The sequence below is a fragment of the Siphateles boraxobius genome, unplaced genomic scaffold (assembly GCF_051911475.1).
Source record: "Siphateles boraxobius isolate OS27281-9 unplaced genomic scaffold, OSU_SipBor_1 13, whole genome shotgun sequence".
Classification (NCBI taxonomy): domain Eukaryota; kingdom Metazoa; phylum Chordata; class Actinopteri; order Cypriniformes; family Leuciscidae; genus Siphateles; species Siphateles boraxobius.
The window spans coordinates 28,293,916-28,315,772 of NW_027508733.1; the positions used below are offsets into that span (position 1 = coordinate 28,293,916).

The 21,857-nt window shown below is 38.1% G+C and overlaps 3 protein-coding genes and 1 long non-coding RNA gene across 7 annotated transcripts in view; 3 read left to right on the forward strand and 1 right to left on the reverse strand.

The window, feature by feature from the left end:
* Positions 1 to 3,570, forward strand: part of LOC143736230 (uncharacterized) — a 31,039-nt gene extending 27,469 nt beyond the window's left edge. The window contains exons 2-6 of the mRNA XM_077226925.1: positions 308 to 453; positions 679 to 1,005; positions 1,078 to 1,236; positions 2,937 to 3,041; positions 3,125 to 3,570. Coding sequence (XP_077083040.1) covers positions 432 to 453; positions 679 to 1,005; positions 1,078 to 1,236; positions 2,937 to 3,041; positions 3,125 to 3,132 — 621 coding nt within the window. The 5' untranslated portion in view covers positions 308 to 431 and the 3' untranslated portion in view covers positions 3,133 to 3,570. The remainder of the gene's footprint in view (positions 1 to 307; positions 454 to 678; positions 1,006 to 1,077; positions 1,237 to 2,936; positions 3,042 to 3,124) is intronic.
* The window catches only part of rpl32 (ribosomal protein L32), a 251,962-nt gene that overhangs the window by 117,594 nt on the left and 112,511 nt on the right, over positions 1 to 21,857 (forward strand). The window lies entirely within an intron of this gene.
* LOC143735636 (uncharacterized) lies at positions 6,061 to 7,440 on the forward strand. The gene is made up of 3 exons (XR_013203267.1): positions 6,061 to 6,308; positions 6,926 to 6,983; positions 7,295 to 7,440. It is a non-coding gene; the product is annotated as an uncharacterized LOC143735636 (long non-coding RNA).
* LOC143736236 (semaphorin-3D) overlaps positions 17,159 to 21,857 on the reverse strand; it is an 80,146-nt gene continuing 75,447 nt past the window's right edge. For all 4 annotated transcript variants that reach the window (XM_077226951.1, XM_077226954.1, XM_077226953.1 and 1 more), the window contains 5 exons: positions 21,099 to 21,140; positions 20,809 to 20,966; positions 20,544 to 20,608; positions 19,152 to 19,282; positions 17,159 to 19,037 (listed from right to left, as the gene is read on the reverse strand). In XM_077226951.1, the coding sequence (XP_077083066.1) occupies positions 18,624 to 19,037; positions 19,152 to 19,282; positions 20,544 to 20,608; positions 20,809 to 20,966; positions 21,099 to 21,140 (810 nt within the window). In that variant the 3' untranslated portion in view covers positions 17,159 to 18,623. The remainder of the gene's footprint in view (positions 19,038 to 19,151; positions 19,283 to 20,543; positions 20,609 to 20,808; positions 20,967 to 21,098; positions 21,141 to 21,857) is intronic.

Sequence of the window (21,857 nt, forward strand, 5' to 3'; positions counted from 1 at the left end):
CAGTTTTACATACTTTTTTAAATCAAACATTTTAAAGACATTTAAAATCTAAATGTTTATTTGTGACAGGAAGAGTCAGACATATTGGGCAAATGCTCAAAAAAATACTCATAAAATATGCTCATTTTCAGGGGTTGGATGCCTTGATATTAACTGCAATGTTTTTTTTTCTGACTCATAATCCCACCAAAATACATTTTGCTCCTTAATGTTTCTATAAATAGTTTGGTTTATACTATATGTAATATATCCACTCAGTCACTTGAAACGCAGTTGATGGGTGAAACGCAGAAAAAAGTGGTCAGAGCAAACCACACTTCCTGTGTGTGACGCTTTGGACTTTTCCACTCTTTGCTCTTTGCTGTACAAGAGTTCATCGTTGTCTCGAGGAGCCCGGGTTTCATATTCCAGTGTTTATTTACAACTACAACATGATTATTCAGCTTTATCTCTGTAAGTTTCTTTAAGTATTTTGAACAGCTTTTCGTGCTTTATTCCTGTAACTTTATTTCAAGTCAAATGTTTGGACACACTGCACTATTTTAATTTCTCTTGGTTAAAAACTTGGTTGCATAATAATGATAAAGAATTAAAATATGCGTGACAGCGTTACCACATCAAGAGGATACTTATAAATGAACATGATTCTTTTATTTTTTTTATTTTTTTATCTTGTAGATCTTCTCATATGGTGTGAAACTGCGGAGACTCTAACAGATCAACTAACAGATTTGGGGCAAAATGTGACCATAAACTGTGATCTTGATGTAAATGAGGTTTATTGGTTTTTACTAAAACTACAAGATTCTTCGGTTTTGATAATGCGCTCTTTTACAAAATCACCTACGTTTTACTTCAATAAAAGATTCAGCCACAAATATTCAGTGGACTCTAAACATCATCTGTTCATAAATAATGTCACTATTGATGAGTTAGGAGTTTATTACTGCATGAGCACAGACACAGATCCACGATTCAGCACTGCCACCAGACTACACATCATTGGTGAGTACACTTTAGTCATATTACTCTGTACAGTGATTATTAACACATTGGAGCTTAATTCATTCTTTACAGAACCAACCCCACTAACTGAGTGCCAGAATTATACAGTCGTACAGTATATTCAGCAGAACCAGACGGTGGTGAAGTACATTCAGCAGAACCAGAAGTCATGGCAGACTCTAACTCTCATATCTGCGCTGTTCAATGCTGTTTTGGTCGTTGTGGTTATAGGTGAGTTTTCATCAGTGTAAGTAAAATTACACCAATAATTGCACCGATAAACTGATAATTATATCGTGTTATGGCTGATAACCGGTAAATGGCCCACATTAATATTCCACAGTGGCGGTCTTAACATAGAGGGATAGGTAGGCGGCTGCTTGGGGCCCCCTAACAGCGGTCGTAGTAGGGGGGCCCCCAACCAACCTAAAAAAAATATATATATATATATATAGAAAAGAAAAAAACATGAAAAAGCCTCTTATCATCGTGAACGCTTCAAAAGCATAGTAAATGTTATTAATATTCTTAAGAAATACGGTGAAATGTTGAAGTAGTAGTTAACATGTCCAGTTCATGGTTATCTGTCCCTACACATAAACACCCCTTACTTTCTCAATGGAATAGACTAGTCCGTAAGGTTGCGCGCCGAGGCGCGAAACGGTGAAAGATAAACACAATGACATGAGGACTGGGAAGTACACAACAAAGCGAGACGAGTCTAAACACGAAAATGAAACGAAGTAACCCATCGGCTCAAATAAAAGAAAAAAGACGCCGATAAGTATTTGGCAACTCTGCCAAAAAATGACAAACTTTTTTACGCCTTCTGTTAGGGATACATGCCGCTACAGCAGCTGCAGTTAGATGTGAAGTGACGCTAGGTGAGGATAACGTGTATAACGTTACATCCTACAGAATGGGCAAAAGTAAATATGACATTTATTATGGGTTTATCTGATGATTGTTTGAAGTTCACGTAAATTAAAAGTTGTTATATATTTTTTGAAGCCTAATAAATGTTAATTTTTCGGCTTTCAATTACACTGTCATGTTGGATGGCCATAATTAATGTTTAAAATTAGGGGGGGGGGGGGGGGTCACTCACTCATCACTCACTCATACAAAGTCAATTATTCATCTTGGCAATATTTGTATATGGCTAAAATAAGTAAATGGCTGTTTGTGGGGGTTTACCCTAACTACTTGTCTTGCTGGTTATATTGATCTTGATTTGATCTTAAAAAAAAAAAAATAAACAGTGCTGGTTTTCATGGCATTTTGGCAAAGACAGGTGTTATCTAAAACCGTATTCTCTGTTGGGTTCCATCATGACTATTAGTTTGTGTAGTACTACACTTTGTGTGTTCTCTGCTTTCCATCTTCATTTTGGAGTAAAGAAATGTATGCAGGGTTTAAAGGGGAAGGTTTTTTTTCTCCTCTCCAACCTTTACTTCCCCGTAGATTAGCTTTCAGTCGGTAAAATTTTTTTCATTCTCTTTTAAAGATGGGATGGGGGGGCCCCATAGGTACCTTCGCTTTCGGCCCCCAATTTGCTAAATCCGCCACTGATATTCCACTATATTTAAATTTCAATCTTTTAAATTTAAAAGTGATTGTTGGCATCTCAACATTATAATGTACAGTATGATAAATGGATATTCATTTTGAGATTTGCTATAGATTACTTTTGACCGTGAACATAAAAGTGTTTTTTTAAGATTAACGTTAAGTGAGAGCTGGATGATGGCGTAAATAAATATAGAGGAAATTAAGCACACACAATAAAAATATCAACAGATATGATACATTATATCGCTAAAATCAGCCAATACACTGTAGGGGTTTTGTCTGTGAAAAGATAAACATAATGCTGTAAACATTTAATTAAATGATTTCATTTTATTTCATTTACTTTATTCCATTCCTAGGATGTTTGAAGGTTTGTGCTGTTAGAAGGTCTGCAGAACAACAACTTGTGCATAATACAGCCAACACCAGATTTACAACAGCATCTAAATCCAAATCAATTACAGGTAGGCCTACATTATGTGATGTATCCATCCATCCATCCATCCATCCATCCATCCATCCAATACTCTTTTCCTTGTTCTTTCAGCATGCTGAGGTGGACAGTTCCATGCCGTGTACAAATATTCATTCCAGTCCAGTCAATAGGACCTATGTTACATTACAGCTGCCAAAATAATACACAGAAGCGTACAGCTGACCTCATACTTCACAGCGGTAGATCAAGCACCGAACAAATAACTAAAGCTCTAGTGTTGTCTAAGTGCACATGATAATAAGTGTGGCGTGTGGTTTGGTCTGCTTCAGAAAAGGTGTTGCATCTAGACAAGTGGTCTGCACTTTAACCCAGTGAAGAGTTTTCCTCTTTGTCTTCTGTGATGTCAACATTTGTGTAGGCTATTGGTGTTCTCAACAAGTGTGTGATATTTTATGATATGCTAAGTATTAGATCATTCACAGCAACCTGAAAGCCTTAATTATTTCAGCTAATGTGCAATTTTCATTGTTCAATTAAAGTGTCATGCAATCCCCTAATTTCTGTATCATTTCTGTAATCTTCAAACTTCGACAATATGCTTTAAAAGAGAGGTGTGACAATTTGCAGAAAGGAACATGTGCATGTGGCGACAGCCACTAAATGTCTAGATCTAAAGTGAGACGAGTAGCTGGAACTGTGGCAGACACGAGGCACACAGATAAATATACATATTAGGGCTGTCAATCAATCGATTAAAAAATTGAATCTAATTAATTACATACTCTGTGATGAATTAATCTAAATTAATCGCATACATAATTTTTTGCTGTGAAAGTATTTTAAATATTTAAATTCAAATGAATCAATGAATAAACAGCATTAGTGACAAAAACTAATTAGTTCAAAAACTCTTTTATTATTATTATTTGCCGTAACACCAAGGTGATTGTGATTGCTAACTGAAGTCCAGTGATCCCCTGTCAGCGCGATATATTCCGCTCCCACCAAAACATCTCCTTTTGGGTTTTTTTTTTCATTGTACAGCTGCTGGATTTTTAACATAATGGTGTTTTGCGATGGCGGGTTATATGTTGCTTATATGTTGTTAACGTTCACTCCTGGATGCTGTGATAGCCTACTTTAGAGTTGACGAGCTCCAGACGCAAATTCCTTGCTGCAGACATCGCAGACGACTTTATTTTTTATCAACGCTTCCATCAGGCTGTTTTTTTATAAGTAAATGTTCCATCAATGATCCAGGCAGCGCGTTCTCGTCTCCCCGATTTTACAGTCGAATGGTGGCTAGAACGGCTCCGAGTAAAAGGTCAATACGGATTAATGGATTAATCTGTATGATTTTTTTAACGCGTTATTTTTTCTCAGATTAATTAATCGAAATTAAGGCGTTATTTTGACAGCCCTAATACATACATACATAAGCTCCTTCAATATTATCAGCAGCTATCGCATTTCTCACGAGCTTATAACCCTCCTCCATAGTCAGTCAGTATGGCATTCTGATTCCCTTTGTATCAGAATAAATTCTCAAATTATGTTGTACTTTAAATCTTGAATTAATGATTTCTGTTTACTCTAAGGGGGTTATTGCTGTTCCCCCTGCTCTTATCCATGCAGAGTTCTTGCCCAGAACTATACTGCCTATCCAATCTTTATGCTAATTGTCAATCGTATTTGACGATAGTGGTCTTGACAGAAAGCACATTTACATAGTGAATATTTCCCTATCCCCTTATATAGCACACTATGTACCATTCATAATGTTGAAAAGAACAAGTGACATTTCAGCCGCAGCTTCAGCGTCGATTTATAATGCAGGGGGCGGGGCTTCAGATTCTAGAGAGCATTTGATTGGACAGAAAATCGGATGAGAAGCTGAAGTGCAGAGTGATGTCATCAAAATATCCGCTCCATATTGGAGGAAGTGAGAGATTGGGTTTTGAATGCTTATATATCTTCTCAATGCGAATTTCATTGTTTTGGAGCACACTAGCTTATAGATAAACAGTATCGCTAACATTTTCATACTAAAAGATCAATCCAAATTGACAGTTCTTGTTTTGGAATGTTGCCGTTTTTATTATAAATTGTTTATCCGTTCACATCATTCTTTTTTTTTAAATTCATGTGACCTCATAATCTTTAATCAAAATAACTTCCCCTCCCTCTTAATGACATCTCTCTGATGACGTTTACTAGTGCGAGGGCGGGACAACCTGTCACTCACTTGAGATTAACCAAAAGCAAACCACAACCATCTAACAATCCAATCAATTCTCCATGGACAAAATCAAGTCTCACCAAAATTAGCAATCACACCACCGGCCTTGCTCCGTTCCCACGGCTCTCGGCCTCGTCCTGCTTGCCACAGCCAAATTCTACAAACCCCCTCCTTCCAAAAAGCATAGTGTGCTCTGATTGGCCAGCTGACCCAATGCGTTGTGATTGCCCGAACACCTCAAGCGAGCATTGGAAATACCCACTATAATTGCGAGCTTCAGCTTCCAAAGCAATTATAAAGACTTTTTACCATAAAGACTAAAGACAGTTTACCATATCAGTTCGAGCCCGGGTCAGATTCTGAAAATGCAAATGACCAATCCTGCCAATCCGAGCCTGATGCTTATAGGATACTGTCACTATCCGAGCTCGAATTCGGGTCTCAGGTTTGGTGAGTTGAGAGATCTACCACTTAGCCACAGAGGAGGTAATGTTAGACCCAAACGAAACACTCAAGCCAATACTCCAGGCAAAGTAGATTTATTAAAAAAAGGGAACTTTGTAAGCCAAAAGTAAACCAACAAAAGTAACTTCTCTTCAAGAGGTATTACTAACAGTAATGTTAGTGATAATGAAAACAATCACAGGCGAGAAATAAAATAACTCCACGAGGGGAGAAAAACAAAAAATCAAATCACTAAGAACACCTTACTTTTAGACGCATAACCAAGACTCAAAAACTGAGTGAGGAACAAGGGGGAAAAACACAGCTAAAATACTCTAGGGGAAACCATAGACAGTAAAAGAAATGGACACAGCGACCCCGCTGATTTCAACGGAGAGAGTTGAAGCCCAACATGGGCACTCACTTCCTGATAGCCAAGCGTTCTGCGCAGGCTCAAACTGAGCTTGATGACGTAGATGTCACGTGAGCAACCTGACTGACAGTTTTAAATCTTCTAGTAGCTGTGCCAAGACAAATCTGAATCACCCATAGACAGTCACCCAACGTTAATCGTGCACAGAGACGGCGAACCGCGACCTGCAGCAACTTTTGGTAAGTATTATGATTAATTATTTTGACATTTTGCTTAATATTTATTTATTTAAAATGTAACGTCAGTACGCCATATTAAGTTAATGCTTTATATTAATAAGTTATGTAAAATGATATTCAAGAACTTATTAATTCATACCCAATATGTAGGCATTATGTAAGGAGATACTAGGCAAAGGCTAATTATTGCTAACTAAATGATAGTTGAGATTAGTAATTTAACTTAAACAGCTAATCTATGTCGAATGTAAGTTGAATGAGCCATATTTATTTAACCGCCCAAGAAGCGAATGTTTTAAATATAATTTGCACGGTGAAATTAGGCATTGGTAAAGATAGCATGCTTGCTGGGCATATAATTGACATTATTGCTTGATGCACATGATGTTGTATAGTGTTAATGGACGCAAAATGGCGTTAACTGTTATCTACACAGAGACAATAAAAGATCTATCGCAAGAGAAATGGCCGAATTAGTCATATAAAAAAGTTATTCAGTAAATCGCTTTGTACAAAAGCGTCTGTTTTGGCCAGTTAAATAAAATGTAAGTTAAATAATAGATGGGCAATAACATCTATAACTAATGGTTGCCCTTTTCATTTTTCTTTCCTCATAGGTTCAAATACAAACTCTGCACTTAAGAACTTAACCAAACACCATGGCTGACAACAAAGGTAAATCATGTAGCTATAGTATGATTTACAAATATAGTATAAAATATGGAAAGCAACAAATTGACTGTAAGAGAGAATAAAATAATAAATTAACCTTTTGTAATACCTATATTGTCATGTTATTATATCAATGAACAGATAAAATCAATTAATTTGTGTTTTATTGTATATCTGCATAGACATTTTTTTTCTGTTTTGTTTGGATAGAAAGAAATCAATGGCCCGAGAAAAGTTACGTGTGTGTGTTAAAATCTGTTTACTGATACTGACAAAACAGTGTTTTGATTGTGATTGCTGTACGCTATTAACAGATCCAGTGATTTGGATCATGGGAAGTAGCTACATTCGTCGTGGGGAAGAGAGGGCCAGAGAGATCATCATGGGCCAATCTTGGCCTAGCGGCCAAGGTTCACTGGTTTGGCTGGGGTGGACTTCGATGCCACGGACTCCTTCCTTTTCTACCGGTCCCTCAGAGGAAGAGCAGCCCCGGATGTCCTGCTGATTCACTGCGGCGGGAACAACTTGGGATGCAGGAAGAGCATCGATCTCGTTGCAGCAATGAAGCAGGATCTGCAACATCTTCACCGGCGTTACCCTCAGATGTCCATCATGTTGTCTGACATCACCCAGAGACGTCGTTGGAGATCGGGTCGTCCGGGGAAAATTGACAATAAATAGTAAATGACATAGTGCAATCTAGACAGTAGTATACTGTTAACCTAGTGGTATGGTTTACAGTACGGATATGTGAAGTGTATTAACAGTAGCATTATGAGCAGAACACATGGGTATGCAGTATGAACAATATAGTCAGATATGTGCAGTTTAATAACAGTAACATTTTAAGAGTAGTGTGGGTGTGTGTGGTTGACTCTGTCAAAGCAGCCCCATGGATGTGGTTCAGCTCATCCGGCACAGGCAAGGAGGTGACGGTGGGCTTCATCTGAACCTGCTGGTTCGGATGCATTGAGACCTGTAACGGGGCGGAATGGGGTGAACACTGGGTTAACAGTCTGGTTGAGGTGAGATCAGTCTTTAGTGATGCTGTGTGCCTTACTCAAGCATTGCTTGCCCTGGATGGCCTTGATGGATGGGTGTGAGGAAGCAGTGATGCATTCTGGTCAGATGCATAGCAGTTGCCATACCATACTGTGACACAATTGGTGAGGATGCTATCTGATCTAATATATTACAATACTATTAATAATTATAATAATTAATTTAATATTACATATTACGCTATATAATTACAATATGACATGATAAAAGAAGTGGCTAAAATCGACTTTAAAATAGCCTACTTTAGGATTGTAATCGTTTGAGTAGCCTATCTGCAGTTCTAGTCATTTTAGTTAGTTAGTGTAGTTTATTTTAAACATGTCCATTAGATTTAAATATTTGGCTAGTACACACACACACACACACACACACACACACACATAATACAATCAAAAATAACAGATAAATAAATGCATGTAGGCTACAGCACAATCAACCAAAATTATTAAAAATGATTCAAATATAGGCACATATGCAAATCATTTTTTCCCTTCTTTTTCGTTTCCTTCTGCATCAAACAGAATAATAACCCATCCAAAAAATACTTCTTAGTATGAGCCCAGGAACCATACTATAAAACACTGTCCCCTCGAGTCATTTTCGAATCCATTCAATATTACATGACCATATAATATTCCAATATATAAAGAATTGTGAGCTAGGTGTTAAATCATTTAGTTTTTCTCTAATAAATCATGGTCACAAACACTTGAACAAAACCGTTTTTCTTTATTTCACGTTATGTAGGCATTTTGTACATATGGCTTCCGAACGGGATCACATTTATCTTCAAGCGTAGATCTGTAAATAAATAAAGGAACAACGTTAACCACGATAGACATTGACATGTTTTTCTTCTTCTTCCATTGCCTGTATAATTTCCTGATAATTAATTTCCCCATCCCCTGTAGGTGTAGTAGTAGATAAATAATTTAAAGTTCGTGGATAAATGTTACTTCATATGCATTCACTTGCCACATATCGAATTATTTCCAATTCCTCAAAAACGTTGTTTAAATATTTTGTCGCGTTGCTTTTATGGACTCTGTCTATCTATGCCATGGGCTGACTTTAGACAGTAAAAGACTGCCTGCGAGACTGTGCGAGCTTCTCCTCCTGTCTATACGGTAATGTCTCTATTGTGCGACATAAAGTCGCGTGGTTATGACACAATTTTTAGCCTATTTTTACAAGAATGGCTTCTACGGGGCCATAACTTAAGATACAAAGTAATGGAGCCTTTTATACATTGTCGTGTTTCTTTAGATATAAATAATGGACAAATGGAGTCTTTGGACGCCTCAGAACATAAGTTATTCGCTGTCAAAGTGACGCCAAAATGAATGGGAGTCAATGGGATGCTAACCGCAGGTGATAGCCAGCTACAATGGCGACCCCCGGAGGCGATATTTTTTTTCACAGGATGGTAGGGGAAGACTCATGAATATTCATTAGGGAACTCATGCCTGATTGGTCTGATGACCTACCCCCTAACCCCGCCCCTAAACCTACCCGTCACTGGGGGTCTGATGACCTACCCCTAAACCCGCCCCTAAACCTACCAGTCACTGGGGTTAAGACCAATCAGGGATGTGTTCCCTAATGAATATTCATGAGTCTTCCCCTACCATCCTGTGAAAAAAAATATCGCCCCCCGGAGGCAGCTTCAGCTTCCGGCTGATGGATTACCCCCTTGGGGGAAACAATTGCTGCGTCCCAATTAGCCTTTCGCCGAGCCCCGCCCCCCTTAGTTACTGTTGCTACGACCGAAAAAACAAATGGTCAAACACGACCAGCGGGACAGATTGCCATGACGGGAAGAGGTATACCCGTGCGTGTCAGTAACCTTTTTTGGATCAATACCTCCGCGATATCCTCCAGATCGAGGCAAAAGGGGTTACAGTATGCAGTGGAGGGATATATTCAAAATATAAAATACGCAATGAAGGAGACATGACTACTATCGAGGCCAATGCTTATACTGTCTCAAGTGAAATCTGAGAAACCCCATGACCTGTAAGTTACCTCAAATGCAACCAGCACAGCCTTGAAGAAGATTTTATAAGCTGGTTCAGTGGCCAATTGTTTGGAGATAGAAATATATAACTCACGCTACATATTTAGTCATTTTGCCTCCGATACAGGATTATACATTCTCCTTAACGAGCAGGTTGTTCATTACCACGGCAACCGCTTGGGTGTCATGCTGAATGCGATTTTCGTGTTTATAAAGTAACTATACATAAGAGACAGAAAGATGCAGATAATCATACATTATTTAAGGTTATTTTGTATTCGTTACGATATTGATATATGATGTTGTCAAGCAAGCTTCATGCTTTCCCCGTTGCGAACCTGAACTCCTCTAAACTGTAACGTTAGCCTACAGGTGCTGCACTGCTAGTGACTGTTGCTCATTTCCCCCCGAAAATATCATGTTAACAACAAACCTTTAGAAAACGTAATTCCTTTGTGGATCCTCTTGATCTGCTTTCTCCATGTTTCTTTGACTAATCTCAGTGTCAGTCTCACGCACGCTGCACGCGAGTTAACCATGTTCAACACATGTAACTGGGAGTGGGGCCGTCCAAACTGTTTTTATCCATTGTAGGCACCGCTCACGTTGTGTTTTCGGCTTTGGAAACGGATAGAACACAACTCCTCCAGACAATCTCTCGGGGTATCTAGTGTCCGATTTACAAACGCCGTGGGCACCGCTTCACCATCTTACTTGGAGTCAATGTTTGACGGACCTGCTCACATAGTAACGGTTGCTATGATGTGTGATTGGTCAATGGCCGTTTTGGGGGAGGGGCCGGCGAAAGGTCAATTGGCATACTATCCGTCCTAAATAGTATTCGTAATTAGAATTAGTGTGTCCCAAATCGTAGTATGTTGAAACGAGTGTTCCAAAGATACCCGGATGGTCTACTTTTTACGGTCAGAATCCGAAGTGCAGATCGATGCGCACTCTAACTGCTGATATTGCCCACAACCCATCGCGCGTTGGACGAGGATTCGATTAGAACTACAAACACGAGTGAAAAGTGTTAAAAAACTACAGACATGGAGGACGCGCGAGTCCGGTGGTTATGTAGAAAGGTTTAGATAAAGGGGTTTGAGTGGGTAATTATCAGTATCTAACATGACCAAAAAGTATTTATTCAATGTTGTCTACTTTATATTGCATCTGCAGCAGCATTGTGAACTTTTGTAAAGATACGTTTAGCCATTAACTTTTAAATGCATCATTACTTTCAAATTGCAAACACATGAGGAGAGTCACCGCATTAATGACACACAGCTGCAGACCAAGGTGCCACAACATTTCTCTCCGAAACGGTAGGAAATTAAATTAGATTGAATGGAGGATTTTAACTGTGACAAGATGATTGACAGGGCAGTTTACGGTGGCTGGACGCACGCGACAGAGCTGTCCGTTAAAGATGAAGAAGTAGTATGTACCGAAGCTTGCCTACTCTTTTGCTACACACTCAAAAGTATGTACTTTTTCTTCACAAAAAAAGTACATACTTTTAGGTCGTAGTATAAGTAGGTGAATTGGGACGCAGCCACTGTGACCTGGGCCGTTTCCCAATATGCGTTCTTGTCTCTACTTGTTTTCTTGTTGACTTGTGAAACGTCATCAGTCGCTGCCCAAGTACTGTCTCAATACACAAGTTTGCATTTTGGCAAGAACGGTTAAAAATCCCGGAAGTGTTCTTGACACGCCCATTTTACCGAGGATGCATCGGTTGGTAACTTGTGTGAACTTGACGGCAGAAATATCCCAGCATTCATTTCGGCATTCAAGGAAGGAGCGGGGAGCAGAAAGGCAGAACAACAGTAAGTCGTTTTTCTACAATTTCGTATGCTATTTCATCTCTAAATTCACTTCTGAGAACATTTGAATAGAGAAATTTACTGTGTAGATTTCAAATATTGCCATTTTTACGAAAATTTATGGCGAATCGAAAATATGCTCAAACATATTCGGTAGTGAAGAATCTCCATAAGCGCACGCGGGTGTAGCTAGCGAGCCAGCCGGCCAGTCATGCTAAAAACCTGGCTGTTATCATCAATAATTCTTGTTATGTTTGGGTACTGAAGACGGCGCTGTGCGGGGGTATAGCGCAATACCAGCAAGAACACATCGCCTCAAACTGTCAGCAGCGTTCTGTGTGCTCGTCACCTTGTAAGTTCATTCTTCCAAGAACAACTAGCAAGAGCGTTCTCCCCAAGAACACAAGTCCGTTCTTTGCATTCTTGGTTTTGAGAAACGGCCCTGGATAACGTTAACAAGGACACACGAGGAAGAACTAAGGCAGAGGGGAACACATGTGACCTCTAGAGGCCCGGAAACAAACAACAGGAGGCCGGATGTTGACAGGATACTATGTTTGTAAACATAAATCAATATATGCGCTTTTGATCGTAAGAGCAACAAACAATATGTGTTACACTGAACAAAACTAAATAATAATAAAAAAAAATGTGACCCTGGATCACAAAACCAGTCAGAAATAGCACGGGTATATTTGTGGCAATAACCAACAATACATTGTATAGGTCAAAATTATAGATTTTACTTTTATGCCAAAAATCAATAGGATATTAAGTAAAGATCATGTTTCATGAGGATATTTTGTAAATTTCCTACCCTAAATATATAAAACATTTGTTTTTGTGAGTGAATGCAGCACAATCGCGAACATAAATGGACAACTTTAAAGGCTATTTTTTCAATGTTTAAATTTTTTTGCACCCTCAGATTCCAGATTTTCAAATAGTTGTCCTAACTATCCTAACAAACACACATCAATGGAAATCTTATTCATCCAGATGATGTATAAATCTCAATTTAAAAAAATGGACCCATGTGACTGGTTTTGTGATCCATGGTTACAAATAATAAAACATACTTGCAGGCTCTGATTCAAAAGTGCCAGATAGCAAAGTTGGAATTACTACATTTTTTAAAAATAGCCTTTGTGCACAGCCGGTCTTAGTCTACCATGTTCACATCAGGAAACTGTCCTCCGTAAAATGCTCTGAACACGCATGAGCATTTGGGTTGTACCGTTCTGGAACAGTGGGTAATGCAAAGTTGAGATGTTGTTGCCCAGAGAGAAAAACAACAGTGTTGGAGGAAATTAAAGGTGTATTTAATAAAATGACTTGAACGTCACACTCCTCCACATGCATGGGGATTGAGTGAGAAAAAGCATACAAATAAACATTCAACTCTGGTCACAAATAGAAAGGGGGGAAAAAGAAACAGTACAAAAGTCGGTAGAGCGATTACATCTTCTCCTGCTCACCTTTCACATCAATTATAGGCACACTCTCTACACACATGCTCAGATCTCATTGTCCCTCCAATTACCGTAAATGCTCGAAGTGACCATTACAAGTGTTGTAAATAAATCATAACCACTGATTCCTTACTGCACCCACTTTCAGAAGGCCCAAAGTGTTTTTACTTTCATATAGAAACACACACCGTCTCACAACATGGCGGCCACAACACTACTATGATAACTGTACAATTGTAACTTGTAGGTAGGACGGTGTCATTTTCTTTTGTTAATAATTTTTCTCCTGGTTTTGGTCAAGTAAGGGAGTCAAGGAAGTGCTTGTTTCTTTTCTTTTTTGAAAGGTAAGTTAGAATTAAAATTTAGGCAGATTCCTTTTTGTTTGTTGTTTTGGCATTTCCCTCTTCTGAAGCCTTTGTTGTGTTACTGTTACAAATTATTTTTTTAATAAACTAAATGTACAGTTGATTCTGGTGGTTGGCAGTGTTTCTTAGTGCTGGGGTTTCTATTGAGAAGCTCCATGTTACGTTCTTGTTATGTTCTGCTTGATCCCTGAGCCTAACTTTGAAAGGGGGCATTTGTAACAATTGGGGGCTCGTCCAGCGCTTAATTTGTTTATCTAGCAACAATTTTATTATTGTGAACTTTATTTTCTCGTCGTATAGCTGAATCTTGTTTGGCTGCTTTAAACCTCGGTGGGTGAAGAGGATCCTTCATATTCCATATTGAGAATGCCTTGAAACAGTGAATCATTTTACATATTGGTTCAATTGATTCAGTGCTTCGAAAAGCTTCAGTCACTTGACACCAGATAAACGAGACAGCATTTGTAGTTTAAATAGAAAGTATGAATTTGGATTTCAGTTACTGTTAAACATTCTCATTTTCATTTATCAACAAGCAGCAAAACAGTTATAACCTGTATACCAGAAAAGTCCAAATTTAGTCAAGGTAATTGAGATCACTCTGAAAAATAATGTGCAAGCAGTAACAAGTGAGATTATTTTTTTCTCAGTTTTATTCCGGAATTGGTTTAATTTTTAGAGCAAATTTCCATAATACATATACCAATGTTGGTATGCAGTACAAAGATTAGCTATTACAAAATTATTATGTATAAACAAATGAAACCGTAGTTAGCTAACATGTAACATTCATTTGAAATATTCAGAAACAAATAACTCATAGGAATAACAAGGAATTAAATAGGAATAATGAATATGAGGATGCTTAAGTGAATTAATGTCTTCATTGCTCAATAGCATCACTATTGAAGAGTACAGTATATTATATAGATGTGTGTTCAGTTTCTGACATTCTCCACACACTTGAGTCTGCCGACAACAGGACAAATAAAGAAGTGTGAAAGAAGATTCACTTTGAGGCGTCCAGTTCAAACAGCTGGATTGTGTACATAATTCAGAAGGATCCCAGCATCGGAAGAAACACGTGGATGGTTTATTTTAATGGCGTCTCGGATCGTGTCTTAGGATTACAGTATATGTTTGTACTGAGCATTTTATTTTGTAAATGAGGCACTGTGTAATGAAGAGATCGCAAAGAAACTTTTGTTTATTAATGAAGCAGCCGACTGTATTGGATCTGACAGCAATTTCATTTTTTCTCAAAATCATTTTTTTCTGTTTTTGTTTTTTTTGTGCAAAAAACCTAAGTGAACTTCAAGGAACATATTAAAATAATAATAAAAAAAATCCAGATGACACCTTTAAAGTATAAAGCTGTTCAGTTATTTTTTGGTCTTTGAGTGTTGAGATTCAGATTTTTTTTTTTTTTCAGTCCTAAAAAAAGTTTTTGTTGATTGCAGAAACGAACATCACAACCACCTCAAGACATGGACCTACAGCAGTTTCAAATGATGGATCCTGAACAGCCCCAAGACTCAACCCAAACACTGATACATTATGTCAAAGCGTGATTAATACTTGAGTTATTAATTTCTAAACATTACACTTCAGTTGTGTACCATATTTGTCTCTTCAGTGAATGTGTTAAAGGTGCAATGTGTTAAAATTTTGAGTATCTATTAACAGAAATGCAATATGACATCCATAACTATGTGTTCAGTGGTGTATAAAGAACTTACTTAATAAACCGTAATGTTTTTATTACCTTAGAATGAGACATTTATATTTACATAACCGCGGGAATCCCCTTCTATGAAGGTCGACATATTGTGACGTCATGTTTCTACCGTAGCCGAACGCGAACAAACAGCGTTACAGAGCGCGTTTAGTCACTACCTTGAAAGAGAAGCAGCAGAAAGCTAGAAGCTAGCCATAAACACCGCGAGTAGTGACTTTTCCCTTGTCAGTGGTGTAAAATATTTAGTTGGATTGTTCCATGTAGCTTAGTTCTTCTCCCGCGCTGTGTTATGGCTTTGCTATGTGGGGATAAATGTGCTGGTTACGTTCGTGAGACAGCTGATTAGTACTCTTGTCATTGACCGTAAAACAGTTACAGGAATCACCAACCAGTCGATCTTGGGAGCATTTTAAGTCGATCGAGTTTCCAAAATCAGAGAAAAAAAGCCTATTGTGTGTAGTAAATGGTGTCTAGGGGATGCGGAGGAGCGCACGCTGTTACAATCACGTCATTTTTGCCGCACGCACCTTTGGGCTCATGCGGACGCGTCGAGTTTAAACAAGGCTTTACGCTTTAACCAGCTCAGCCACAGTAACAGCTCATATTAGCCATCTAAACTTTTACTACCCTGTTAGAAAAATAAATAGTTGCATAGTTTCATGTGGTTCTTCTCCCTCGCTGTATTATGGGTTTTCTATGTGGGGAGAAATGTACTGGTTACGTTCGTGAAACAATCAATTAATTACTATTATTATATTACGTATTAAGACCCTTGATCCTCACCTGACTATGGCTTTGTAAACTTTATCCATGCTGTGGTTTATAATGGACTGTGGTACAGAAACTTGGTTTACTCTGGCTTTTCTCTGCCGTCTCAGACGACGATGTTTGTCCCGTTTTAGCCACCGTAGCTTCTTCGAAAGGGAGAGGTGAGCAGTGGGCTGAGCCCTTAGTGTAAACTCGCAACCGAACCGCTTGATGTCGCTAAAAGTCACACAATGCACTTTTAATTAGTTGTTTTGACACATTTGCTGCTAATGCCAATTCTTGTGTCCCCATCACTCTTTCAGTATGCAGAGTTAGGTAAATATTAAAATATATTATGCTGGTAGAAACCATTGCTATATATTAAGAAATGAATTTGATAGCATATATTTGTTTCAGATAACTGGCTAAATAAATCTGTGATCTTCTAACATCTATCTAATATCTTGTGCCTAACATTTCTTTATAATTAAAGTTGAGACAAACTCAGTAAAATGTTTTTAAAATGTCACTTGCTTTGCACCATTTTCTTCACCTCAAAAGAAAAAATCATAGTTTATGTATGAAGTATTTAATAGATGATCATAGATATTAATACGGCCAAAGTTGCTGGTAACTGCCATCATATTGATATATACACATTTATACACGCATATCCTTTCAAAAGTTTAAAAAAGCTATAACTGACATTAAGCAAAAATACACCGTTAAAAATCCTTGGGTCAGTATATTGTGCTCACTAAGGCAGCATTTATTCAATCAAAAATACAGTAAAATAGTAATGTTGTGAAATATTATTACAATTCTAAAATTGTTTCCTATTTGAATATATTTTAAATTGTAATTTATTTCTATGATAGTAAAGCTGAATTTTCAGCATCATTACTCCAGTCTTTAGTGTCACATGATCCTTCAGAAATAACTCTAATATGATGAGTTGATCCTCACAAAACATTTATTACAATTATTATCAGTGTTGAAACAGTTGTGCTGCTTAATGTTTTTGTGGAAACCGTGATACATTAGAAATAAAATATTCAAAAGAACAGCATTTATTTGAAATATAGAATTATTTTAAAGCTTTTGACTTATTTAATTATTCTGTCTGAAGAAAAGTATTAATGAACTTAATGAACCCAAACTTTTGAACAGTAGAGTGTACAGTAATCAAATCATGTACTTAAATATATAACAACCACTATCACCGAAATACACTTTTGTGCTCAGTAAAATATAGAGATAAAAATTCAGAGATAAAAAATGGTTCTTCTGATTGGTGTATAGCCAGAAAATATGTTCTCAATACATATATGACCATTTTTATGACAATACATTATATGTACATTAACTCAAGTAACCCAACATATGTGCTCTGTTATTCAATCAACGAACATGAAAACATTTAGCTTTAACTAACTTACCATTTTAACCAATCAACAATGAGGCTATTTTAGATTCCACCATGAGCCAATTACATCTTTTCATTCAGATGTGTTGGAAAAGAACAAAGGCCTGAGGATTCTGGAAGTCATTTTCATGGGCAGTCAAAAGAATATAAAAAGCCCTTTGATGAATCCATGGAGGCCATCATCTCTTTACCATTCCCAGATGCTCTGACACACGACACATTTTAGACAACTGTTCACACAAGAGACAAGCTGAGCGGTTGTGGAGAGCTTTGCTATTCTTTACAAAATGACATGCATAGAAGTCATAAAACAAACACAATATTTACTCATGGATGTTCTCTGGAAAGAGCAGAGGAGACTGTTCTTGAAAAGGAAGGAAACATGAAGGATACATCCTGGGCAAACTTCCTCTGAACATGGAGGCACCTGCTGTTGTCAAAACAAACTACACATTTGTACATTTGACTATCAAGAGTCCAAATATAATATCAATACAATGATATACAGATCTATTTAATCTACATGCCTAGTGAAAGCAAGAGAAGTCAGTTCATGTTTGCACTGCCGTTAGCTTAGGGCAGCGTGTTAGATTGTCCATTTTCAGTATTAGCTTTCCAAGCATACCTAGCATTTAGCATAGATGCTTGTCTTTCAAGAAGGTTGACAAACAACAGAAATACAATGACAATATTACAGAAAATGAATGCAAAATGTGTTTAGCTGGATGCCAGATTGCACAAATTCATAGTTGCACAGCTACAGGCTGTTTGGTTATACTGTGTTAAAGCTACATGCTAACACTTGAACAGGTTACAAAATTAAACTTAAGAGAGGACTTAATGAAGAATAATACAATTCTCAAGGTCTGTAGCCCGTTGTTGTTGTGCAAGTAGCAATTGGTGGTTCCTGCTAGTTGGAAGTAGCCTTTGTAGCCATTAAGCTACAAACAAGATGCTAATTGTCCAGATAAAGTCACACTCTCCTTTTAATCAAAAGTCTGCAGTTTCACCTCCGTCTAGAGGCTCGTAGGATGGATTTTGTCGCCTAACTCTTGCTTTACGGTTTTCAGACACCTGCTTCCACTTTAGAGTGCGAAGTTTTTGCTGTCGCCGTTTTTCACGGTACCAAAGATGTTCACAGTACTCATCAGCCGTGAGCCCGCTAACTCCCATTAGATGTAGTTCCTTTAAGCTTCGAGGTGAGGCTGCGTAATTTCCGGCTTGGGTGTTCTGCGCTCTCGACATGTTGTTCTGGGGGATGACGTGTAGCTCGTAGCGGGCTAGCGTGCGGGAGAACGAGTGTTCGTAGGCTACGCAGAGGTACAGGCCAGCGTTAGCAGAAGTTAGCTGCTGGATGAGAAGCCCACGTTGCATGTGGATGAGGTTTTCTTCACCTGGAAACAACTGAGATACAGAAAGGGGTTTGTGTTAGTTTAGAAGTGAGTTAAGTGTGTGTCTACTTATCAGTTTACAAATGTTTACGATTAAATCTTTTCTAAAAACAGGATGTGGACGGACCTCTTTGCTGTTCTGGTTGTTTGGCTGAATTATCCACTTGATTGTGGCTTGTGGTGAACGTGGGACACATTCCAGGAAGGTTGAGTTCGTCTCCACGCCGTATACCGTCTTCAGTTCAGGCTGCTCTGAACCTGCAGAGAGGAATGGACCCTTTTAAAGGCAGGGTAGGCAATTTCGGTGAGGTTAGCAATAGTGAGCTAACTTTGAAAGCGTAAGATCCCACCCTCCCTTCAGAGCATCTCCAAAGTCATGCCTTCTTCAAAACTCATGAACGCACACAGCAAGGAGCAAAGCATCACAAGACGAGAGACGCTAAACTACCTCATGTATCAAAGCACATAACATTACAATGATAATGAACACAAACAAATTACAGATATAGTTGTACCACCTGACTGCTGCAGATTAATTTCAGCATTGATAATGTTGACAGAAACGCATAAATCCAAGTATTGATGTGAACAGCTCTGAGTAGAACGTCACGGATAGCCATCTCGTAATTACGGTTATGGCATGACATGAACGTAGCATAAACTTGTTGTTTTGGTTCAGCAGGAACTGTAAAGGCGTCTGCTGTTTGTTTGTGGTGCTCAGCGACTGACGTCTGTCTACAACTCTGCTTAGCCTTACAGAAAGCACTGATGACACGTGATGTCTGCGTGAGCATGTGCACGGAGGTATGGAAATACATATGCTGACAGGCAGGTAGAACATCCATTCGGACCAAATGCAATGATTGGACGAACATTTTTTGGTCCTGATACTTCCACAGAAGATATGTTTTAATTTTTAGACCACTTATATTATTGTTTGCCATCAGGATGTGAAGAGAGTTTCAACCAACATAACAAAAAGTGTTTATGAAAAATTTGTAAGGCCTGATATACTTCAAGCAAAATTAAAGAATAAACTGGGGTGACATAATTTCGAACAAAATCAGGCCAAATGAAAGTTTGTTTGGCCAAAGCGAACTTAACCAAAAGTTTCGCCCTTTTTGACGTGGAGATGTAAACATTCACTGTAATTTTTGTTGCATTTATTTTGTTATTGAGAGGAAAGCGTGCAGCATATTTACATATTTATCTAAACACCGCTCGAATGAAAAAAATCTTCACTGTGAATATATGAGGATATTTAGCTTCCTAAAAGTTTATTTTGATTATTTCTTTGAATCATGTTTTAATAATTTGTCACAGCAACACCAAAAACTTCCATTAAGAAAGTAAACAGAATCAGTTTGTTTTTCATATTGAACTGGTGCACACATCTTAGCATGTGTTAGTATCCATTATGCACACTAGAGGGAGTAGTGCGCATTATTTTTTTCCAGGACTGGGCAATATCATATACAACCTGATGGTGAAGAGTCGTGAACACAGTGTGATTTATTACCGTCTCTCATGTCCTGACACTGGCTCCAGGGGTCTCCATACCTCACATCCTGTCTCCGGGCGCGCCTGCGGACCACAAGAGGATATTAGCCACCTTTGGACCAACCCTCAGATGCATTATTTCAAAGGTTTGCTGGTGGTTTTCAGAATTATTATTTAGGTCAATAATAAATAAGATTTCACTTTATTTCAATAGTCCACTTCAGACATTCAACTAACTGTAAATAACTTTGTAACTTCATGTCAACTAGTAGAATTAGTTGTACCTTTTGTTGCTGGGGAAGTAGTTAGTACAGGAGGAGCCGTCCCAAGCGCAGTATGGGTCTCGAGCTAAACAGCAGTCTACACACGCTTTACCATAGAGATCACATCTCTGCACCGGCAGCTGGACGACACCCTCATCACTGCTTACAAACAGCACTTGCTAGAGAAGAAATCAAATAAAAAATGAGGATATGTGGCGGGTTTGAAAGCAGAATCTTGAAGCTCATAATCTTGTTAAAGCGAAGTCCTTATAGCATTATTTAGTGACCACCCACCAAACACATCCCCTTACCCTCTTGGTGGAGAGCTCCATGCTGAGTATTGGGGTCGGAGTCTACAGAACCAAAAAAGAGAGGAAGAAAAATGTCAACACATAAAATGAATCAACTCACGAACAAAGTGGGGGACGACACGCATTGTTGGCGCTGAATAAGAGCAGCTCATCATAACAGGCCCTTGTGAATGTTTTAAAGCTTTCAGCTCCATTGGTTCGTTTCTCTTTCATATACAGCAGCAAATGAGCCTTGACTCTTAAAACCACTCTGGCTCTCAAAATGGCCGGTGGGATGCTGGTGGGCAATGTCTGCTATCATATGTCTCCTGATAGGTTTGACTGATACTTGACATATTAGCTATTGATAATGTACATACCATTTTTTGTGTGTTTTGGTCAAAAACAAATAGATTTGAGGGATTCAGTGGTATTCAGTGAATAATTTAAATTGTTAGTGATATTTTGGTCTGTTCCTCACACAAAGTTATTGTCTGACTATAGAAGACTTAACATACAGCACATGAGGGGCAAGGACTACATATATTTTTAAGAAATGATAAGCTAAATGCTATTATAAATAAATCATTATACTACAGAAACTCTTCAGGAATCTCATATTTAACCAGTTGACTTTTGATTACTTACATTCCCTCCATCCACAGAGCAAAACTGACAAATTCCTCGTTGTCTAATGTTTTAGATAAATCAGTATTCAGTATTAGTATATCAGTATCAATACAAATCAATATTTCTGAGTTTTTGTTGCCTCTCCGTCCT